At 40.1% G+C, this 19,544-nt stretch overlaps 1 protein-coding gene across 7 annotated transcripts; it reads right to left on the bottom strand.

The window, feature by feature from the left end:
- Positions 1–558: 558 nt before the first annotated feature.
- Positions 559–19,496, bottom strand: LOC137795325 (cohesin subunit SA-1-like). Of its 7 annotated transcripts, none has more exons than XM_068592742.1 (32): positions 19,377–19,496; positions 18,879–18,993; positions 18,326–18,422; positions 17,520–17,726; positions 16,561–16,657; positions 16,132–16,208; positions 15,598–15,802; positions 14,973–15,124; positions 14,557–14,754; positions 14,112–14,210; positions 13,435–13,514; positions 12,665–12,772; positions 11,570–11,666; positions 11,081–11,183; positions 10,781–10,884; positions 10,307–10,399; positions 9,964–10,056; positions 9,596–9,796; positions 8,895–8,962; positions 8,715–8,802; positions 8,291–8,371; positions 7,349–7,441; positions 6,875–7,046; positions 6,482–6,615; positions 5,956–6,057; positions 5,450–5,583; positions 3,427–3,549; positions 3,102–3,280; positions 2,234–2,411; positions 1,800–1,901; positions 1,570–1,666; positions 559–1,067 (listed from the first exon to the last, which is right to left on the bottom strand). In XM_068592742.1, exons 2-32 carry the CDS (start codon positions 18,905–18,907, stop codon positions 1,017–1,019), a joined length of 3,642 nt encoding a protein of 1,213 aa, XP_068448843.1. In that variant the 5' UTR covers positions 18,908–18,993; positions 19,377–19,496; the 3' UTR covers positions 559–1,016. The 7 variants fall into 7 exon arrangements, with proteins under 7 accessions (XP_068448843.1, XP_068448851.1, XP_068448835.1 ...); XM_068592750.1 differs by having other exon boundaries at positions 9,773–9,796; positions 10,781–10,908; XM_068592734.1 differs by having other exon boundaries at positions 2,234–2,408; positions 10,781–10,908.
- Positions 19,497–19,544: the final 48 nt, after the last annotated feature.

Raw genomic sequence — 19,544 nt, forward strand, 5'->3', positions numbered from 1 at the left:
GCAACAGTGACCCCAACGTGAACTCAACTGCTGTAGCTCCTGTGATAGAAACAATGAGGCCAAAATAAATCTATTCAAACTCTGAGGTATTAAACTCCCTCGAATCTCAGGCAAAATAGTTTTTTAAAGTTAATTATTGAAAATGAAATGGCTGACTTAGCTTTAGCATATGAAGTTATGGAAATCCACAACCTGGATTTCACTGCTCATTGTGTTGCACAATGACAATGAATTAAATCTTTAACCTTTCCAGGTTAATGGATTCCAACAGAAAAACAAGCATTTATTATCGATCTTAAAATGATCTTGAACTGAACAAAATGTTTTTAATACAATTATTTACTTAATGTAAACAATACTTTTTATTAAGTATTTAATTTAATGAAAACACAAATTGGAGGCTTAAACTGTAATGGTAACTTGTTTTTTGTCCATTTACTGATGATATCCAACTTACGTCATGCAAGTTTTCTAAATTTAATTTATATTTAGAAATGTATCATGTCATGCCCAACTTGCAAACCTTTTTCTTGTGATTATACATAATTTCAGTGTTACTTTGCAAAATTAAACTATATTTTATTTCACATTAAATTAACAAGTGTCTCACAAAAATAGATGTTGTCAACAACAGTGAGACTAAATTCAAACATGGAAAACAGGAGAGACTTTCAGCTTGCTGCCGGCCTACAGGGATCTAACTGAACTTCAGCACAACATTTCTTTTGAACAAGTTGTTCACAACATAAACAAAAAGTTGTTGCCATCCACTATTATGCATAATAGTGGATGGCAACAACTTTTCTCCCCAAACTTCATAATCAATTATGCCTCTTTTCCTCCAACAAATGAAGAGTGAATTAAATCTGATCGGGGAACTCTGTAAGGAGTCATGAAAAAAGAACAGATGGACCGAACACTTAGTCAACTCAAATGTCCGGAAACCACTGAAAACACGTGTTGACGAGATGTCTTAATGAACTGTAGTTCTCCAGGCGGACCAGAACTCTGAGCCTTCAGTCAAAGAGCTCATCGAGGACACTGGCGGACGTGTGGCGTGTGGAAGGCTGCAGAGCAAAAACAAGAGAGGGAAAAATTTGAGCTTGCCAAGAATTCAGTACTTATATTTTGGTAAAAACAGAAGAACAGAAAACCCATAAAAACTGAATTCATGTACTACTAGAGGCACTGGCCCAACTTCACGCGTCTCTCCCATCAGAAATATTAATGCATCTATACTCCACTACACTTTCGTGATACGAGCCCGGCCACCACAATGCATCAGTGATGAGTCTGTTGGTCGGCTGAATGAATCACAAGTATAATGCACTCTCACAGGCATTGATTCAATTGTAGCTCAGTTAATTTAGTCCACAATGGCGGTACCGCAGTATATTAGAAGTTGCTCCATAAACTGATGACACAGGCTTTAATCAAATCTGTATATCATAGACAAATATAATATTTATATCCGACTCGGTAATCAGTAGAACTTACACCGGATGTAATTGAGTGTGTTATTTGTTATAAAATGGTATGACAGACATGTTCTAAATGTAGTTTTTTTACCAGCGTATATGTAGATTCAGGGTCAGAGTTACTTTCGTAATCCTCAATCTCAGGCTCCTCCTCTCTTTCTGCATCGTCGTCCTCAATCAGAGATAGTCTGGAGAGAAAACACAAACACAGTTTATTTGAATGTCATTATTTTTACCCGATGAGACATATTTTTACATTTTCAAAATTTAAAACAATCCTGTAGTGGAACAGTTTGAGCTCTCCTTTCAAATCTGTCTTACAAGGTGAGGTGGGAGTTAAGGTCCTGCTGATCCAAAGAGCGACCGGTCTGGCTGGAGGAGAGCTGACGTCGGTTGATGGGCTTCACCTTTCGTATTTTGGACCTGGTGAACAGCAGCAAATACATTCTAGGGGACGGACATACTAAATGTGTTTAACACCATTATTTAATGTAGGAGTGAGGATTTGCTTTTATTTATTATCCTGTCAGGCAGACCGCTGGAGAGAGTTCAATCCAGTCAGGAATAGAGTACATAAGGTAGCTGCTGATGCCGTCTCTGGACAGTGATACTAGCTCACTGGCAATCTGTACTGAAATTAGGGTGTGTGATTTGGTTATAGCTCTTATGAAATAAATCTGACAACTAGAGCTTTCTCTAAATATATAACAAAAACAATACCAGTCTGGCATAATGCCTAATAACGTAAAACATACTCCAAGGTGAACTCGTCCTCAGACTCCGGCTCAGTTAAGACGCTGCCGGGGTCAGACTCTGTGGCTCTGGAGGCCGGCTGCTTGGCTGTCTGTTTCTGGGCCGTGGAGGTGAAGGCTGGAGTGGCAAGGCTGCTGTGGATACTGCTGTCCGACCAGGATCCTCCGACTTTGCTGGCTACTGAAGCGAGACGAGTCAGAAGTCAACCAGAGAAGATTATTTGCCGTGACACTGTTCAATTTAAGTGTTTTTTTTACAGAGAAGGTATATATGCATTCACAAAGATATTAACACTGACAAGGGGAGGGATACTTTCCGACAGAGCAAAAGAGAAAACTGACAATGATTTCAATCAATTATATAATAATTAAAAGGTATACTATGAAGAAAGTTCTTAAAATGTAACATGTGCAACACTGCTGTAATGTTTGATTGAATGAATACAGACAGTTGTCTAAGCCCCCTGTTTAGACCACAGGTTTACAGACATGTTTTTCACGCTGACTTCTTCCACAACAGATTCACTATGTGTCTGTGCAGCAGTGCGTCTCAGCGCAGTCTCGTGGTTGTAACCGCGTCCTAATGCGTTTATTTAGGCTTTGAGTTCAGTTTGTTTTGACAAAATGCAAGTAAACGTCAGGTTTATGCCCAATGAAAAGGAAAAAAATAACTCTCTGGCTGCAGAGCCAAGGCTGAGTGGAGTTGCATTTGAAGGCCAGGAAAAAACGTCCTTTCACCAAATGACTCTGAAGTGAAACAAATGTTGAAGATAGAACATATCTTTTAAGTTTTTACGGTCAACATGAAGAGCTGTGAATCTATATACACAGTTTTTTGTTTGTCTGTGTATAGCATGCGTGTCCATCTCACGCTGAGGACTTGTCTTCTTGCGTTTAGCTACAGGGGCATTATGAGAGAAGACAGCATCGCCTTCCGCCCCCTGATCTCTGGGTTTAGCAGAGGAGCGGCCCTCCAAGGAACGTTGATACAGTCTAACTGACGGCCAGGAGAGGGCGGCAGCGGGACACACTGACTTCAGAAAGGCTGTCCTGAGAGGGGATGACAGTGGCAGAGAGATGAGGACAAAGATGGTAAAACTTTGTCAATATTTAGCTGTTCAGACGTTTCAACTTTCTGTGAATTCAAAGTGAAATGTAATATTTTACTGTTTGTAAGGGTGAGCTGAGTTTCTTACAACTCAGCGCGGTCCTGTGGCAGCAGCTTGAAACTGAACTCGCTAAGGATCTCCAAGAAGCCTAGGTTCGATTGCGGCTCTTCTCCCTCTGGTGGGGCCCGAAACGCAAAACGTACGCCGTCCCTAAGAGGAGACACAACACGGGCAGAAGAGCTCAAACTTTTAAAAAAAACTAGTTTATAACGCAGAATGAACTTCTATAGTAACCTCACTTAACTGTTAAATTTACACCCTACAAGTGTGATGATTCATCACAAATTGCATAATCATGTAAGAGGAAAAACTTCTTTCTTTTACATTCACTGAGCTGCATCTGCCTCTCAGAGCCGCCATCACGGCTGGAAGAACGTCAATTAGTAAAATAAAAAGGACTGACAGGCCGGGGGTCTCATTCACAAAACTGCTTGTAGGATCCCAATGAAATGTTTGTATTCGTTCAGAGGAGGAAATGTATATACGCCAAAAACATACTCAGGTTTATAACACCTTGGGAACGCCTGCCAGCGCGCAATTTACTTTGATAAAATCCCAAATCAACCTGTAAATGAGAGCAGCTGGCTCGCTACACGCCCACCACAAACGATCAATGCAAAGCATCTCATGAATGTTGATGCACGGAAAGGAGCTGCTGATCAGTGACGACCGAGAGGAAGAACATGTATTTCTGTTTACAGCCGTCAGACAGGTCGCTTCCAAAATTATCACGACAATCTGAGTTTATATATATATTTTTTTAAATTAACGTTTAATAGGTGAATACATTTTTTTTTACAATTCTGACTAAAAATTGACATAATGAGTCATCATACGAGAGCTGCCGCTGGCTATATTTACACACGCTGCTAATTCACAGTGCAGGTGATGAAGATTTGCAGGTAAGGTGACCGAAGAAGGTGTGTGACAATCGCCATGGTTACTCCTCTGCTCGCTGAGCTCCTATCCTCGTATCGGAAAGACGTTTACAGTTTGTCTGTGTACCGTAAGCGTCACTGTAGAATAAACCATTAATTAATCAATAAAGTAGTGTTCACTGCAGCGATGGCACTCAAACACTTAATGAAAACTCATATCGGAATTGGAGATATTTGTACAGTACTCAAAGATTATTGCTCTGTTTTGCAGTTTTTTCACGTTTTTTATTGTATCCATCAGCTGCTCCACAGCCGACCACGAGTGCCGGTCGTTCGGCCATCTTTTCTGCGCTGAGCTGGGCAGACAGCGCTGATGAAATATTAAGCAAAATTCAATTTGAGGTTTGAGTTGGTTTACATCCGTTATAATTTAACAGTACTTATAATTATGGCTTACTAGTGCGCTCACAAATAACACTGCTGGTTTCACTGGTAATGATAAAGAGAATGTACAAGTGCAAAATAACACAAGTTAAGAAGTAAAATTGAATGTGGGAAGGCATCATTACATGTATAAAGATGTTGTACAGTCTGGCTTCCATTCACCACCTCACCATCTGCGTTGCCGATATCTCCATGTCTCCAAAATGTTTGTGCGCATGGAATGTCCATATACGTGCGCACACAGTTTATTAGTATATTGACATTAGAGAGAGGCAGACGGGACGTTGCACGTCTCTTTCTGTGAGAAGAGATGAGAACACAGGATTCTCCTCCTCTTGACAGTTTAGAGCCAATCAAATGTTACTTTGCTTAAGATATGTTGATGACGGAAAACCGTGTATTAAAGAGCCGAACTTCCGGCTGTTCGGGGTGTTGTTTTAGACGGTCAACCTGCGTTGACTGGACAACTCCCTGCTTTTGCAACTGCAGAGCTTGGTACTTTACCTGTGATCGAGGAAATAAATTACGAGAAAAAGAGAAGTTGTTGAACTGAATTCTTCTGGAGGCTACACCAGGCTTTCAATCATTTTTCACGCTAACACTCTGGGAAAGTATAAGTATAAGGAAGTGGTGTACGTCTCTTCGAGGCCTTGTTTTCTCCGTATATAACAGTTATGATTGAGACCTCAGGTCTGTATGTGTTTGGCAAGGACCCGTTAGTTACTTACGTGTGCAGGGCCACCAGTGGTTTGCGGACACGATTAAGATTGATGCCAAAGCTCATGGCAAGCCTCTTGGCCAAGTCTCTGATCTCAATGAGATCCTGCCTGCTGTGGTCCTCCGTAAGCATCTCTGAGAACAGCTGAACATACACAAACATGACTTAGACTAGACGCGCTACACAAAAGGCACACTATACAACCGGTTGCATAGATGTGGACGGACTGTTCCACTTGATCGTTAGTGAAAAAATACTTTGGACTGCTGGTTTAATTTGACTTGAAGAGAAGTTCACCAGATGAAACACAATATCATAAATCACAATACTGTTTTGTGATTTTTTTTTCGAGATTTTTCTGTGATTGGCCCGGTTATGCATAACCCAAATGTTAGTCATAGAGTTAATAGATATTAATTACAACATCTGGCCCTGCCCTCATTAAACATTCACACTACAAAGTCCATTCTCTGAGATAAATCCATAAAGCCTGGTTATTTTCCTGTAGGTGCACACCTGCTGCAGACACAGACAGACGGTCTTGGCGCTCAGTATGGGATTGATGACCTTGCTCTTGCTCACAGTCTCTTTAATGATGTCGCCAAAGTCTTTGAAGTACTGGAGAAAATCAGTAAAGGAAAAAAAATATCTTCAACAATAGTATATTCCATTAACAGCATTGTGTAAATGTCTTAAAATGTTGGAATAATCCACTGCCTTCTAGTCATCTGTGCTTCTTTTAGCCACCTCTGACTCATTCTCAGCACATCCTCAGCACTGAGGTTTTCTCACCATCCTCCTCTCTCTTAAACATCCTCTCCATTATTAATGTTGTACTAACTCACTTCCTGTATTCTTAATCCAATTGATTCACTTTTATTTCAACAAATTCTAAACTCATGAATTAAACTATTAACACATTTTGCTTACATATTCAACATGTAAATACTATTCATATTCAACCCGTTGTTGAATATGAATAGTGCTTATAATGGAAATATCTCTCTGGCTAATAAAACTTGACTATCCTTTAGATCTCCACCTTGCTGTAGTGCTTGAAGATGTTGGTGGCAGCAGTGAGGTCCAGCACCCCGTAGATGACCAGCTTACAGTAGCCAGCCAGCTGGTTGCGCTTCCTCTGGAGAATAGTTATCTTCATCGCCTCCTCATCCTCATCTAGAAAAAAAAGCCAGAGTGGTGGAAAGGGAAAGGAATAACAAACACATAATTAACTTAAAAGATGCAGACGGGAGAGGCAGGGAGAACTTTGAGGTCTTGATAAGACAAAAGCAAATCAGAATGCGTGAAGACAAAAAATAGTATTTGGCTCATAGTAAATCAGGAGTCAAAATTAAATCTGCAATGTAACCAGTAACACTCATCTGCCAGTGTAAATGTAGCCCTACAATGTTTTGTTCTGAAGTGAAAAAAATACCGTTGAGCTCAGCATCTTCAGTGTCTGAGAAGACGTAGTCCAGGAGGAAAGCAGCCATCTCAGAGCGCAGGGAGTCAGACGGCAGGTGGACCAGCGGTTGGAGGGCGGCGGGTTCCATGCGGGCTGAACTCGTACTGTACAAGAGCAGCAAGTCACACAGCAGCTCAAATGCCTGTGGATGGAAAGAAACCAGCTTCATCACTGCAGCTCAGCCTGTCTGAGTCTTTAGTGTCAATGGGAAAAAGAGGAGCAACTAGTTCAAAGACAATAACGTCTACCTGCTACCCCTTCATGACAATCGTTTTATCCTCTTAAAAATTGTGTTATGGCCCAAAAACGTGTTTTGTGAGGTCAGTGACCTTTGACCAAGAATCAGAGGGACAGACGGACAACCGTAAAACATTAACTTGTAGTCTTAGTGTTCAAAATGATATGAGAACACAGTTACTTCAGACACGGTACGACAGGACTTACCTGATCTCTGATCTCAGTCTGGTCCAGAGACAGACACGTTTCACAAACTTTGCAGAACGAACGCATTTCCTTCTTCAGACGCTTCAATTCCCCCTGAACCAGATGGTGAAGGGACAAAAGGGCAGAGGGAAACAGATCTTAGACATAATCACTAGTTTTATATTTCTTATTTGTAGTCCAGGAACGAGAAGCAAGGTAGGACATTTTCATCATCTGGACATTATAACCAAAATCTAGCCTCTATATTTAAGTTGTTTATCATTCAATAGGGATTTAAGACATGACAGGACCAACTATAAGTTACTACTACTATCTATGTAACCTGTAATCTATGTATCTATGTAATGCCACATCGGTTCAGAGTAGGAATTATTCATATTAAAGTGCCCTCTTCCTGTTAAAAGGACTAGTGTGCAGGATTTAGGGGAAAATCCTGGCAAAAACGTAATTTGCATGAGATTTCTTTGGAACTGTGTTGTAAATAAATACACAAATGGATACATTTGTAATAATGATGTGCTCAGTGTGAATCAGAGAGGGAATAACTGCAGAGAAGGTGAAATAAAAATTAGTGAAGTTTAGACAAGACAATCTATTATGTAAAGAGAAACGGTAAAAAAAAGTGTGAACTAGTGGCAAATAAATGTCTGAGAGTCACTGCGGGCTTGGATGCGCACTAACAGATTGTTGTGTTAATTGCCTGCTGTCTGCGCAGCTGGTGAACTGGTGAACAACACAGACACAGAAGAGCTCCACAAATACACAGGAAGGCCACCAACATGGCCTCCGTGGGTTGGCTGTGATCGCATTATTGTGAGCAGGTAGGCTGGCACTTCCAGGAGCCAAGTTGTGAAAGACTGAGAGAAGGTCAAACTATTTCTAAACATCCAAAGAAAGATGAATGCAGTGTTGTAGCTGTTGGATAATCAGTCAGAGGAGCACCTCAGCTGGTGTGGAGTTAACTGCATTCACTTTAGCCCACATCAGGTTAAAGGCAGCGCATTTCAGAGCTGACACCATGAGCTGAAATTACACAAAAGGAAAATTAAAACCATTTCCACTGAACTCTAAGAAGCACACCCATGTATACATTACTTTCAACAAAATACAACAGTTAAGTGTGAAAGTAAAAAAGGGTTTAAATGTTCAAACCTAGTCAAAAAATCACGTCACACTAAATTTAGCCAAAATTAAAATAAAATGTTCTGTATTTTAGTTGTACAATGTGGAGCAAATTCAGAGGTGGCTAACTGCAAAAATGAATCTACTCAGATCTTCTAGGAGTTTTAACCATCTTAAGTTGTGGCCTTTATTATAACAACACCACACTCCTACACAAATACATAAATGTGTGACAATCACAGACCTCCTTGTCGAACTCTCTGGACTCCATCTTGCTCTTCAGAAGCTCCAGACAGCAGTCGAACAGCTTCCAGCCTGTCGGGTCCATGGCACTGAACAAACACAAGCAACAACACAGACACACACTTGCGTGTAACAAATAGTTTGTAGTACGACTGTAAAAGTATCATATGAACACACATACCTGCTCAGGGCTGCAATCTTTTTCAAAGCACAGGCTGCACTGTATACATCATCGTCATCTGCAGTACCCTAAGTACACAAAACACAAAGACACACATGAGAGAAAAGATGCTCACCAATCTGCTTTTTTTTATACTACAAAATTGACCTTGAGCCTAAAAAACTAATTAATTAGAACAACTTGCTTAACACCCTGTCAGTTGTTTACTTTTTTGCCTCAACAATTCTGTGTGTTCATGGTTTAGTTCTCTACAGTTGATACGGATGTATTTATATACCACAAAGCTTAACTGATTAGGTTATGCTTCGAGGACTACTTAAATAAAACATACTATTTTTAGAGAATATCGTTCCAGAATGAGAAGTTTATATTGTCCATGTAATACAGATACATTAATTGCAGACACTGTAAGAGACAGTTTATTAGGTTCACATAGCTAAAACTAATGCTGCCAAATACAGCAGTCCAGAAATAAATAATAATTCATGAAGATTGTTGTTATAACTGATTGCGATGAATAAACCTAATGAGGCTTATGGGGGCTGCAGTTTGTGGCGCTGTTGACTTGTGTTGCATTATACCGAGATGTGGTTCCTTTGCTACGCCTGCTCTCCCCGATATAAAATCGGGGGTGTCTAAAATGGTGTTTTATGATAAGCAACAGTTGGCTGTGTTCACGCTCCACTGACGCGCTCTCCCACCTGCAGCAGGTCACTTAAGTAGGCGTTGAGGCACTCGGTCAGGCCGTCCATCAGCTGGCTGAATGCCAGGTGCGTGCGGGAGGAGAAGGTGTAGCAGTCGACGCAAAGGCTGCTGACCAGATTGCTGCAAGCCTCGAGCACGGTGACCTCCGTGTGCTTCTCCATAATACAACATACCTGAGACAGCAGTAGGTCCAGATGCTGACAGAGAGAGGGGAGTGTGATGAGGGCCAGATCACGGCAGAACAGGTTAAGGAGAATGAAAATATGGGAGAGGGGAAAATGATTAACATGATGTAATTTCCTAAAGAGATTTTAACAATCTGTTCAAGGTGATTGATGTTGCCCCACATTTCCTCCGCTCCTACCTTGTCCAGCCGTGGACTGCTGCTGTACATCTCCAGAAAAAAGTACTGGGGAGCTTTGAGAAGGAGGGTCACCTTCACTGCATCTGCAGAGTACTGAGAGGAGAGGGAACAATAAGGGCTCAGCATTAAAAAACATGAGACAAAAATAATTTTAAAAATACAGCATATGTATATTTGGCATAGAAATTTGGCCTTTAGTCTAAAATGTAGTCTGAGGCAGCAGTATGTACACATATTAAAAGTAAGTATGATGCTTTGCCATCACTTCAGATAATTAAATCCTCCGTGTACAACATAATACCAATGTTATATTAAGTATATTAAGTGCATCTTGGTTGTGTACCTTGGCCAGCAGCTGTGGCAATAATGGGATGAAGTGTGCGGTGATACGTCTCCTGTCTTGTTCCTGGACCTTCTTATCCTTCATTCCAAGGATCTAATCCCACGTGCAGCAGTTCAACCATGTGAAGACATGTGAGCATTGTGAATATTTCACAATGCTTTGCGAATATAACATATTAAACTTTGTGTCTTGAATGTGGCCAGAAACTTGAAACTGAACTAACCAAAAACCAATGTCAGAGAACGAAAGCAAACATTTGTACTCGTGATTCAGGATACTGTGGGATATCTAATTTATTCCAGTTTAGTGTGACAAAGTTGCATATTGTAGTTTTAAAAACTATGACTTTTTGTATGATGGATACATTTGAAGTGGAAAAAAAAGAAAAAGAGTGACACTTCTCTCGCCCCTGAGCTCTTCTGTTCCATAAACTACTAAAGTAAATGATCATGCATTTTGTCTGTGTGCCTCCACCTTCTTGCCCTGAGTTCTCCCAACAGGTGGGGTTGCCTGTGCTGCCTGTCTGATGGCACACATCATCAGCTCAATGAGAACCCCCTCCTCTTCATACATCAGACCTGACAACACAGACAGCTGCAGAACTGAGTGGGTGATGGTTGAGATGACACGATGCCGGAAGAGCGAGGGAGCAGCACACGCAGAAAGAAATAACTGTGATAAACATGACTTGCATAAATAATTATGGTGTATTGGCGTTAAGCTGAGCTCAGTGCACTGGTGCCGCTAAGATACAAGTTGTATCTTGTTCCTCACCAGACTCTTGTAGCAGCATCGTCGTCATAGTCTCCCAGTCTCTTAGCTCAGATCTTGCCACGCCCCACAGACTGTCCACCAGGTACGCCCCGTGCTCATGGAACTGTCAAGAGGGACTTCATTGAGTTGGATCAGCTTCAATGCATTTCTGAACTACAATGGCCCTAATTCATTTGACCCACGACACAAGGGAAATTGTGAAAGGGAAGATGAAATGTGATCTATATCACATTCTCCGTCGTTCAGAGTTACAGTATAACTTAAGATGTGATATGCAACGTGACTTTTGGGTGGATGTAATTTTTTCGTTTCCGTTGTGGGAATTATATTTTCCGACAGGCGTTGTGGATGTATTATTTTACAGGGAACTCGAAATAAAGAAATGATTTAAACAATATACACTTTGTCGTGGTAATGCTACCTTAATTCAAGAAAACATAATGGCAATAATTGGAATAGTGGAGTGACGGGGACTGAAAGAGACGCTACCTCACTCTGGATGAAGAAGTTGATGAGGATTTGAATGAAGGCTGCATTTTCACTTCTATCATTCTCCTGGTTTTCACTGGCAATCACACTTTTCAACCTGACATACAGAAAAAAAATATTTCACATGACATTAAAAAAGGCACAATGAGTATATATATATGTGTATATATATATATATGTGTATATATATATATATATATATATATATGTATATATATGTGTATATATATATATATATATATATATATATATATATATATATATGTGTATATATATATATATATATATATATGTGTATATATATATATGTGTATATATATGTGTATATATATATATATATATATATATATATATATATATATATATATATATATATATATATATATAATTTTCAAAACAATGTTTGGACTGATACTACAATAATTCCTTATAATAATGACTTATGACCCACTAGAAACCCTGCACTCTCTCTTTTCTATAATTTTGTTGGGCTGAGGACGTTTCTGCGGCCCTCGCTCTGCCTCCAGCTGTCACTCCTCAGCCTCTTCTCTTCAGCCCTGGGTGACACTGTAATTGTTGTCATCTGAGTCAGACGCTTGGGCAACTCCACTAAGTTCTCCTGTCTGTGAAAAAATGCTATGCCCATTAGCTAGCTAGACAGAAGATCACTAAACTCGCTGGCTAGTGTCATTGACCAAGAAGCCTGGGTGGTTTTTACAAACCGCGTCGAACAAATCCTACTCATTCAGGATTTAACCAAATTAAGAAAATACATTGAAAATGTGCTCACTGATTGAATGCTGAAGTTACATTAGTGGAACAATAAAATGCTTCATTCTCCAGGAAGGTTTTTTTTATCTACTCTGCAGGTTTGTATTAAATGATTTATTCAGTGTGTTTCTGAGCGTTAGTGTGAAAAAATGTTTTGATGTTTTTTTTGTTGAAATGTCTTTGATAAGGAAATCAATCCTACTGAAATTAAAACAGATTTTTTCGAATATGGACTGATCCACAGGTACGGGGTGCACCTCAACGACTCTACAACATTCAGACAGCAGGAAAATCAGATTTGTGTCCAGAAGGATAAAAATGTACTTCTCAAAGAGGAAGACGCCGGCTACAGAAGCCAGCGCTCTGTTTGAAGCGTAAACCAGGGGATAGATGTGACTGCACTCGCCCTCTCCCAGACCTTCCTCTGTGCCCCTGCATGAGCACAGACACAATCAGTTAAAGACAATACACTAAGTGACATTAACACAAAAAAAACATTTGTCATCGAGCATTATAATACTCTTCAAGTGATTTGTTTTGATAACTGACACAAGTTGCAGCTTTTTGTGTATAATTTTTAAATAGTATATTTCTTTTGATCTATAATCAATGGGAGCTTTGATGGTTTAATCAGTTGGATTTTTTTAATTGAATCACAACATGTTCATCTATTTTGTTAACTAATCCTAAAAACATCTAATTCACAAGTAACTTGAGTCAGCGGTGCGAGATGCCTGTTAATCACGCTGTGATTCAAGCGTGTTAGAACAGTTATGAGTAACCATTAATTACACTTCTATTGTCGAGAACCTGGATTTGAGGACTATCAGAATATATTTGCAGTATTTAGATATTTTCCCCTCATATTTCAGACACAATTTGATATTGAACTATTATTAATGCTCTTAACTGCATTTTAATACAATCTTTCCGTAAATAAAGCTCAAAACTATCGATACAAAACAAAGAAAACGCAAATTAAAATTGTATAAAATGTACAATAATTGTGATTTTTGATCTCCTGTAATGAGATTCCTGTCCTGCATGTTGCAGATAGCGGCACAAAGAAACCATCAGACTGAGAAACCCCTCACTGTTGGATCAGCAGCAAAAGATTGACCACTTCCACTGCCACCCCTGAGTCCTTGTCCAGCACCATGTTAAGCATCCTCTCCTAAAACACACACACACACACACACACACACACACACACACACACACACACACACACACACACACACACACACACACACACACACACACACACACACACACATTTAGATATGCAGTGGCAAACACACAGAGAAAAAATGAGAAAAATCATGCCAGCAGACTTCAATGCATAATTATGACACACATAAATTTACCCACACCCACAGATATGCATGCATGCACACAAACACACTGATTAGGCACTAAGCCATGCCATGAAACCATTTATCTGCCTCAGCACATGTGGCTTAGGAGGTTTTTTATGTGTTTGAGAAAAGCTTATTAACCATCAATAATTGGCAGCAATTAACGCAGCCAGACACACAACCAGACAAAGGATGAGAACATCACAACGAACAGGAATGGTGAAAAATGTTTTTGAAAGGCAAAGAAAAACTAGGAGGGGCCACAAATACTGTGAAGAGAGACATAGACAGGCAACAAAATGGAAACACAATAAGCTGAAACAATAGATTAAACAGAGACGCTGTGTAGACAGACAGTAAGGGAGGAGAAAAGAGGAATTAAATGAGGTTGCCAATCCAGAGGGATGCCTCACTTTAAATCTGCTGGTGAACAACTCCAGGCGGCCAATGAATTCCTTCTCCTGGTACAGACCCTGCAGGGCACGCACACACTGCAGACGCACTGGACTTTGCTGAAAGAAAGAAGAGTGTACAGTATCACATACTCTATATAACCTACGTACAGACTGATACACCAAAGCCTGTTCCTAGTGGACATTTCTCACTTGTGGAAGTGTGTGTATGTGATCTTTCTTGTGTCTGTGTGCAGATACACTACAAAAACACCTGGTGTAAGAGGCTGTCGAAGAAGAATTCATATAAAATAAAATGCTGCCCAATTTTCCAATAAACTGCGGTCATGTCTATCTCCTCCACTGGCCTGCGGAGGGCTGCAGACAGAAAGCGGCTGCCTCTGGGGTGATCCTAATAACACGTTACTCTGTCATGTATTGTCCAGTCCTGTGTATGTGTGATTACCTTGTCATGCAGGGTCCACCCCAGGTACTTAAGACATCCATCATTTAGGAAATCTGCAGGGTTTGTTTTCAGCCACATGCCCAACTCCTCAATACATATAGCCCGAATCTCAGGCAGGCGGTCACGAAAACGGTGCACAAACACACCGCGGAACGTGACGTTCATCATGGAGGATAACTCCTCTCTGTTCTCCTGCAGCTGTAACACATACATATAAAACAAAGGGTTGTAAGAAAATATTGATACACAAGACTGAGACTTTGGTAAAGACAAATTAACTGTTTGATTTAACTGTTCTGATTACATACAGTAAAATAATTCATGAATGATAGAGTGACTGCTTTAATGTCCCAACATGCCTGTTTAGTGAAAGTGGTCAGTGTTTGCACTTATGCCAGTGTTTGTGTACGTGTCACCTGACTGATGGTGGCCTGCAGCTCCTCCAGTCTGCCGGGGGCTTGGTCATGCGCCTCTTTGCCATTCTCCATGTCGTATTGCCGTTGGGTGGTCTTCAGCTGAACAGACACCAGCACAGCCACTTCCACCATCTCAGTCATCAACTTCATGGCTGAAGTACAATTTTAATGGGAAAAAAGGCAGCACCACATCAGGTACAGTCAGTCAACATGGGTCAAATAGTTTGATGAATAACAAAACGTGTCCCTTTTAATTACCTACAGTATAAAAAGTAAAACAATAATTTACAATACTTAACAACCAAATCATATAATAGTTTATCTGTTAAATGTCTTTTAGTGGGCAAAAAGAAAACAATGAGAAACAATAAAAGCCAGCCATACAGAAGGAATATAATCTGGAAAACAAAAGAACTTCTCCAGCAACTAAAACAGATGTCAGAAGGATGAAGCAGTTATATTTGGCACTCAGATGTGGGAGAAAAACATCTGCCATTAAGGCATGGAGGGCCGGTTTCTAAGCCCCTTAAAAACCAAAGCAAGTGACTTACATGACTAGCATACAGAAATGATTACCGCCAATCAAAAAGTATTTTATGCACCAGTGTTGTGCCGATGTACTTACCAATCAGGGTACTGGTGTGTCGGAAGGCTCTGACCTGGGAGTCAGAGAGGCCGGTGAGCAAAGCCAGCAGAGAAGAGAAGAGGTACTCATCATAAATGAGGCTATTCCGACACGATCTCACGAGAACGCGAACAAACTCGCACAGGCCGGCTTTAAAATGCTTCAGCGCGGGGCCTGGAGTGCACAACGGGTAAGTCACTGAATCCTGGAAGATGACAAAAAACAAAAGAAATGGAGGAAAGATATAACACACGGTGCTTTGTATAGTTGTTTGAGGCAGAAGTGGTTGCTGTTCTAATGCCAATTACATCAGTGGTCAACCAGAGTAATTAACTCATTAATCCAGATCCATTTATCAGCATGATTCTAATTAGTCTGTCCCATCATACTGTCCTCCATCCTTCAGATAATCATCTGCTTGGAAATGGAGGGTCTCAGCAAATTCCAGAAGGATTATTAGAAGTAAGAAAGAATGACAAACACTATGAACCATACCTATTTTAGGATTTATTGAAACAAATCTAAATGTCTCACCTCATTGAACTCTTTGGTTAGTGTGCCAATGATCTCAGCATTCTGCATGCTGTCCAACATCTCTCTGCTAACTACACCTGGACAAAAGAAATAAAGCAGTGTCCCACATCAGAAATCAAAGTTAAATAAACACCTGAACATAGTATGATATACATTAATTATTGTTCTAGTATTTGAACCCCCCCCTCGTCCCCCAAAAATGGCATCATGAAGATTTTTTTTTCTTCTTCTCAATCCAGACTCAGAAGATATTGATGTACTGTGTCGTCAATAGACAGAGGATTAACACAGCTCCTACACATTGCATCGTTACCATACTGGGAGATCAATAGTTGACTGCTGATTATTGCCTGAACTGAAATTGGAAGGAAAATCTTTTGAACTTTGACTCCCAGCACCAATCTCTTGGGCTCCCTCTTGACCTCTGACCTTTGCATCCACAGGACTGAACAATGAAGTTGATGAGCACCAGCAGCCCCGCCTCTCGGCTTGACTTGTAGCTGTCCAGCCACTCGTCCACCACCGTCTTAAAATTGACAGGGAGATAGCAGCCAATGAAAATGCTGTGCTCAGATCAAAAGGGAGAATGGATATAAAATCGATACATTTATTTAAATAACATTAAGGATTTCAGCTTTCACCTTTCTTCCTACCACTGACCTTTAACTTTTCTCTCAGAAACCTATGTGGGTCTGTATGCGCCAATGATCTCCCAACCTTATACATTTCTGCTAATTTTAAATTCCAGTATTATTCACCAAGCCTCACAAAGCCTTTGCATAATCCTTTTTGGCAACCATGGCACTATTGAACAAAAATGGACCCTACTTTAGAACATCTGTTGTGTAATAACCATAGTGCAGCGCACATTGAGTATATAGGAAAATATAGAGGAGAACTATGTGAGAAACCTTTGCCTAACTGGAAAAATAGTAGCTAATTGCACTTTTGCTAAATGTGCTGTATAAAAGTAAACCTTCACCCAGAATCACCATCTGCATTATGCTGCTGCTCTTCACTACAGTGGCAGGCTTTTTATTACTCCTCACCAGACCTTTTTTGTCTTTCTATTGTTCTGTGATGCTTTTTTGTAGTCTTTAACAAGAAGAGACTGGGTACAGTCCCACAAAGGTTTGTATGGTCACATGCTGTCAATCATTGACTACACAACCTAGTGAAAACACTTCTTCCTATTCGCGTATCAAAGCCAATTCTGTCGGGTCAAATCAGTCAGCCACTGACAGCAGAGGATAAGCTCTCTCATTGTTGGTCATAGAGCCTTGTTTCTCTTCTCATTACACATGCCTCCTCCAGCACCTCCCTCCCTTCATGTGTTTATCTCTACATCCCCTACCCCCTTCCCTCTCTTCAGCTGACGGTTTGCTCACCACCATGGCACTCTTTCCAGAGCAGACAGCATCATAGATATTCCCTGCACTGATGCTCCGGTTACCCTGGTTCACCCTTGTCACAGGTCTCGGTGAGGTCTGTCTGGAGGAGGGCTGCTGCGGGGAGGTGTCTGGGGAACTGGGGTTGAGGCTGTTACTGGAGTTGGACACCCTCAATGCAGCTTTATACCTAGGTCTCTTGGGTGGCTTGAGATGAAAGAGATGGGAGGGAAGCTCAGCAGTGGAGAAAGGGAATTGATGTGGTCAATGGAATTAGTGGTAGCCATGGCAAGACAAGGTGGAGGCTTACCACAGTGTTGCAGTTATTATGCTCCGATTAAGCCTTTTTTAAAAAAAAAACTTTTACAAAGACTAATCAGAATAAGAAAACCATTTATTGCCAAGTACTTGGAATCTGTCCTGGTGGAAGGTGCATGACATTTAACGATAAACATAAAACACAGTGCAATGAAAAGGGAGCATGAATATTTACAATTGGGTTTACTGAGTATTTACAATTAGAACTATGTAATATAAAAAAAGTAAAGTTAAAATTAAATTAAAATAAAGTGCACGGAATGAAGTGATTATAAGAAAGTGACAAGTATTAAGAAAGTGGCAAAGTGTATTTAAATATGAGGTGTATATGAATAAGAGATTAAGGACAATAAAGCTACTGGATTCCATACCATAAAAAAATACCAAACTTGGACAATATCATCATCCTGATCTACTCCATTGTGAATAATCCAAATGAAAAATATCTAAATGAGTAAAGCATCTTGAAAAAGAATAAGATAATTTACCCCAGGTCTGGTTACTGACAGTTTTCTCCGCTTCGTGGCTTTCAGCGTGGCTTCAAAGTCACTGCCAGAATCTGAGAAGTCATCCAGCTCATCAACACTAACAGAAAAGTAAACAAAAATTGAATTAAGACAAATCACAGCATGAACAAATATTTTTTGGTAAGGCTAACATGACTACAGAGCCAGGCAGGTATCATGATACAAACATTCACATGAATCATACAATATCCTGTTTGGTCCCAATATTATTCAAAGTATTATCAATATTGTATATATTCCATCTGTCCTTGTCCCTTCAACTATCTTTTCCTACAGTTTTGACGGTTTATTAGATGTTGTTTCAGCACACCTTATCAGCTGGTTTTAGCTTTTACAGATGCCCAAGAACATCAACAAGCTATTTAGGTTTAATAGTTTGTTTTCTTTAATTTAGACCAAAATACATGGATACATATACTTGAGTTTGAGAAATGGAACATTGTGTTATCTTTGACAAATCTTTAATCCTTGTTTCTGTTCTGTTGATTTAAACTTATTAATTGTCAACCTTTACCTGTCCAATAGGGAGTCTCCGCTTGACATTTTCACTGGAGGATCAGGACCATAAAGTGGTTTTGGTCAGCAGGTTAGTCGGTCTTTGTCCACACCTTTTCAGTTGTAAGACTCAACTGTGTGAGAGACGAGACACAATCAGCCACAAGACCAAATTAAGTTAGTTAGCATATTAGACGAAACCATTAGCATTAGCTAGCTAAATAACTAGCTACTTGCGTAGCCTCCCAGGTGTCCATTAAAGGACTTGTAACGGGAATTCTAAATAATGTAACGTCTTTGATTCCATTCTTCGACCAACACACGTCTTATTAAACAAAGCGGAAGAAATATTTGCTAGCTAACATTAATAGAAGAAATGTCTGTTTATGATCTTGAACTGCTAACGCTAACTGACAGACATTAACAAATGCTAGCTTAAAAATAGTAGCCAGTTATCTACTACAGCAACAATTACCCGATAATCATCATCAGCAAAGCATTTACATAATTGTACAACCTGATATATTATAATAACCGATCGATTTGTTTCTTTCTTGAGAGGCTTATTGTAATTTATCCCTCTGTCTTCACGGTCGATGAGATTCAAGGCGCGCAAAAGTATGAAACGTGACACTGGATGCCGATTGGTCAGCACCTTCTCAGCGCAGACGATGATTGGTCCTCC

This window comes from Clinocottus analis, unplaced genomic scaffold, assembly GCF_023055335.1.
Source record: "Clinocottus analis isolate CAN_PGR_092001 unplaced genomic scaffold, fCliAna1.0.p SCAF_10, whole genome shotgun sequence".
In the NCBI taxonomy this organism is placed as follows: domain Eukaryota; kingdom Metazoa; phylum Chordata; class Actinopteri; order Perciformes; family Cottidae; genus Clinocottus; species Clinocottus analis.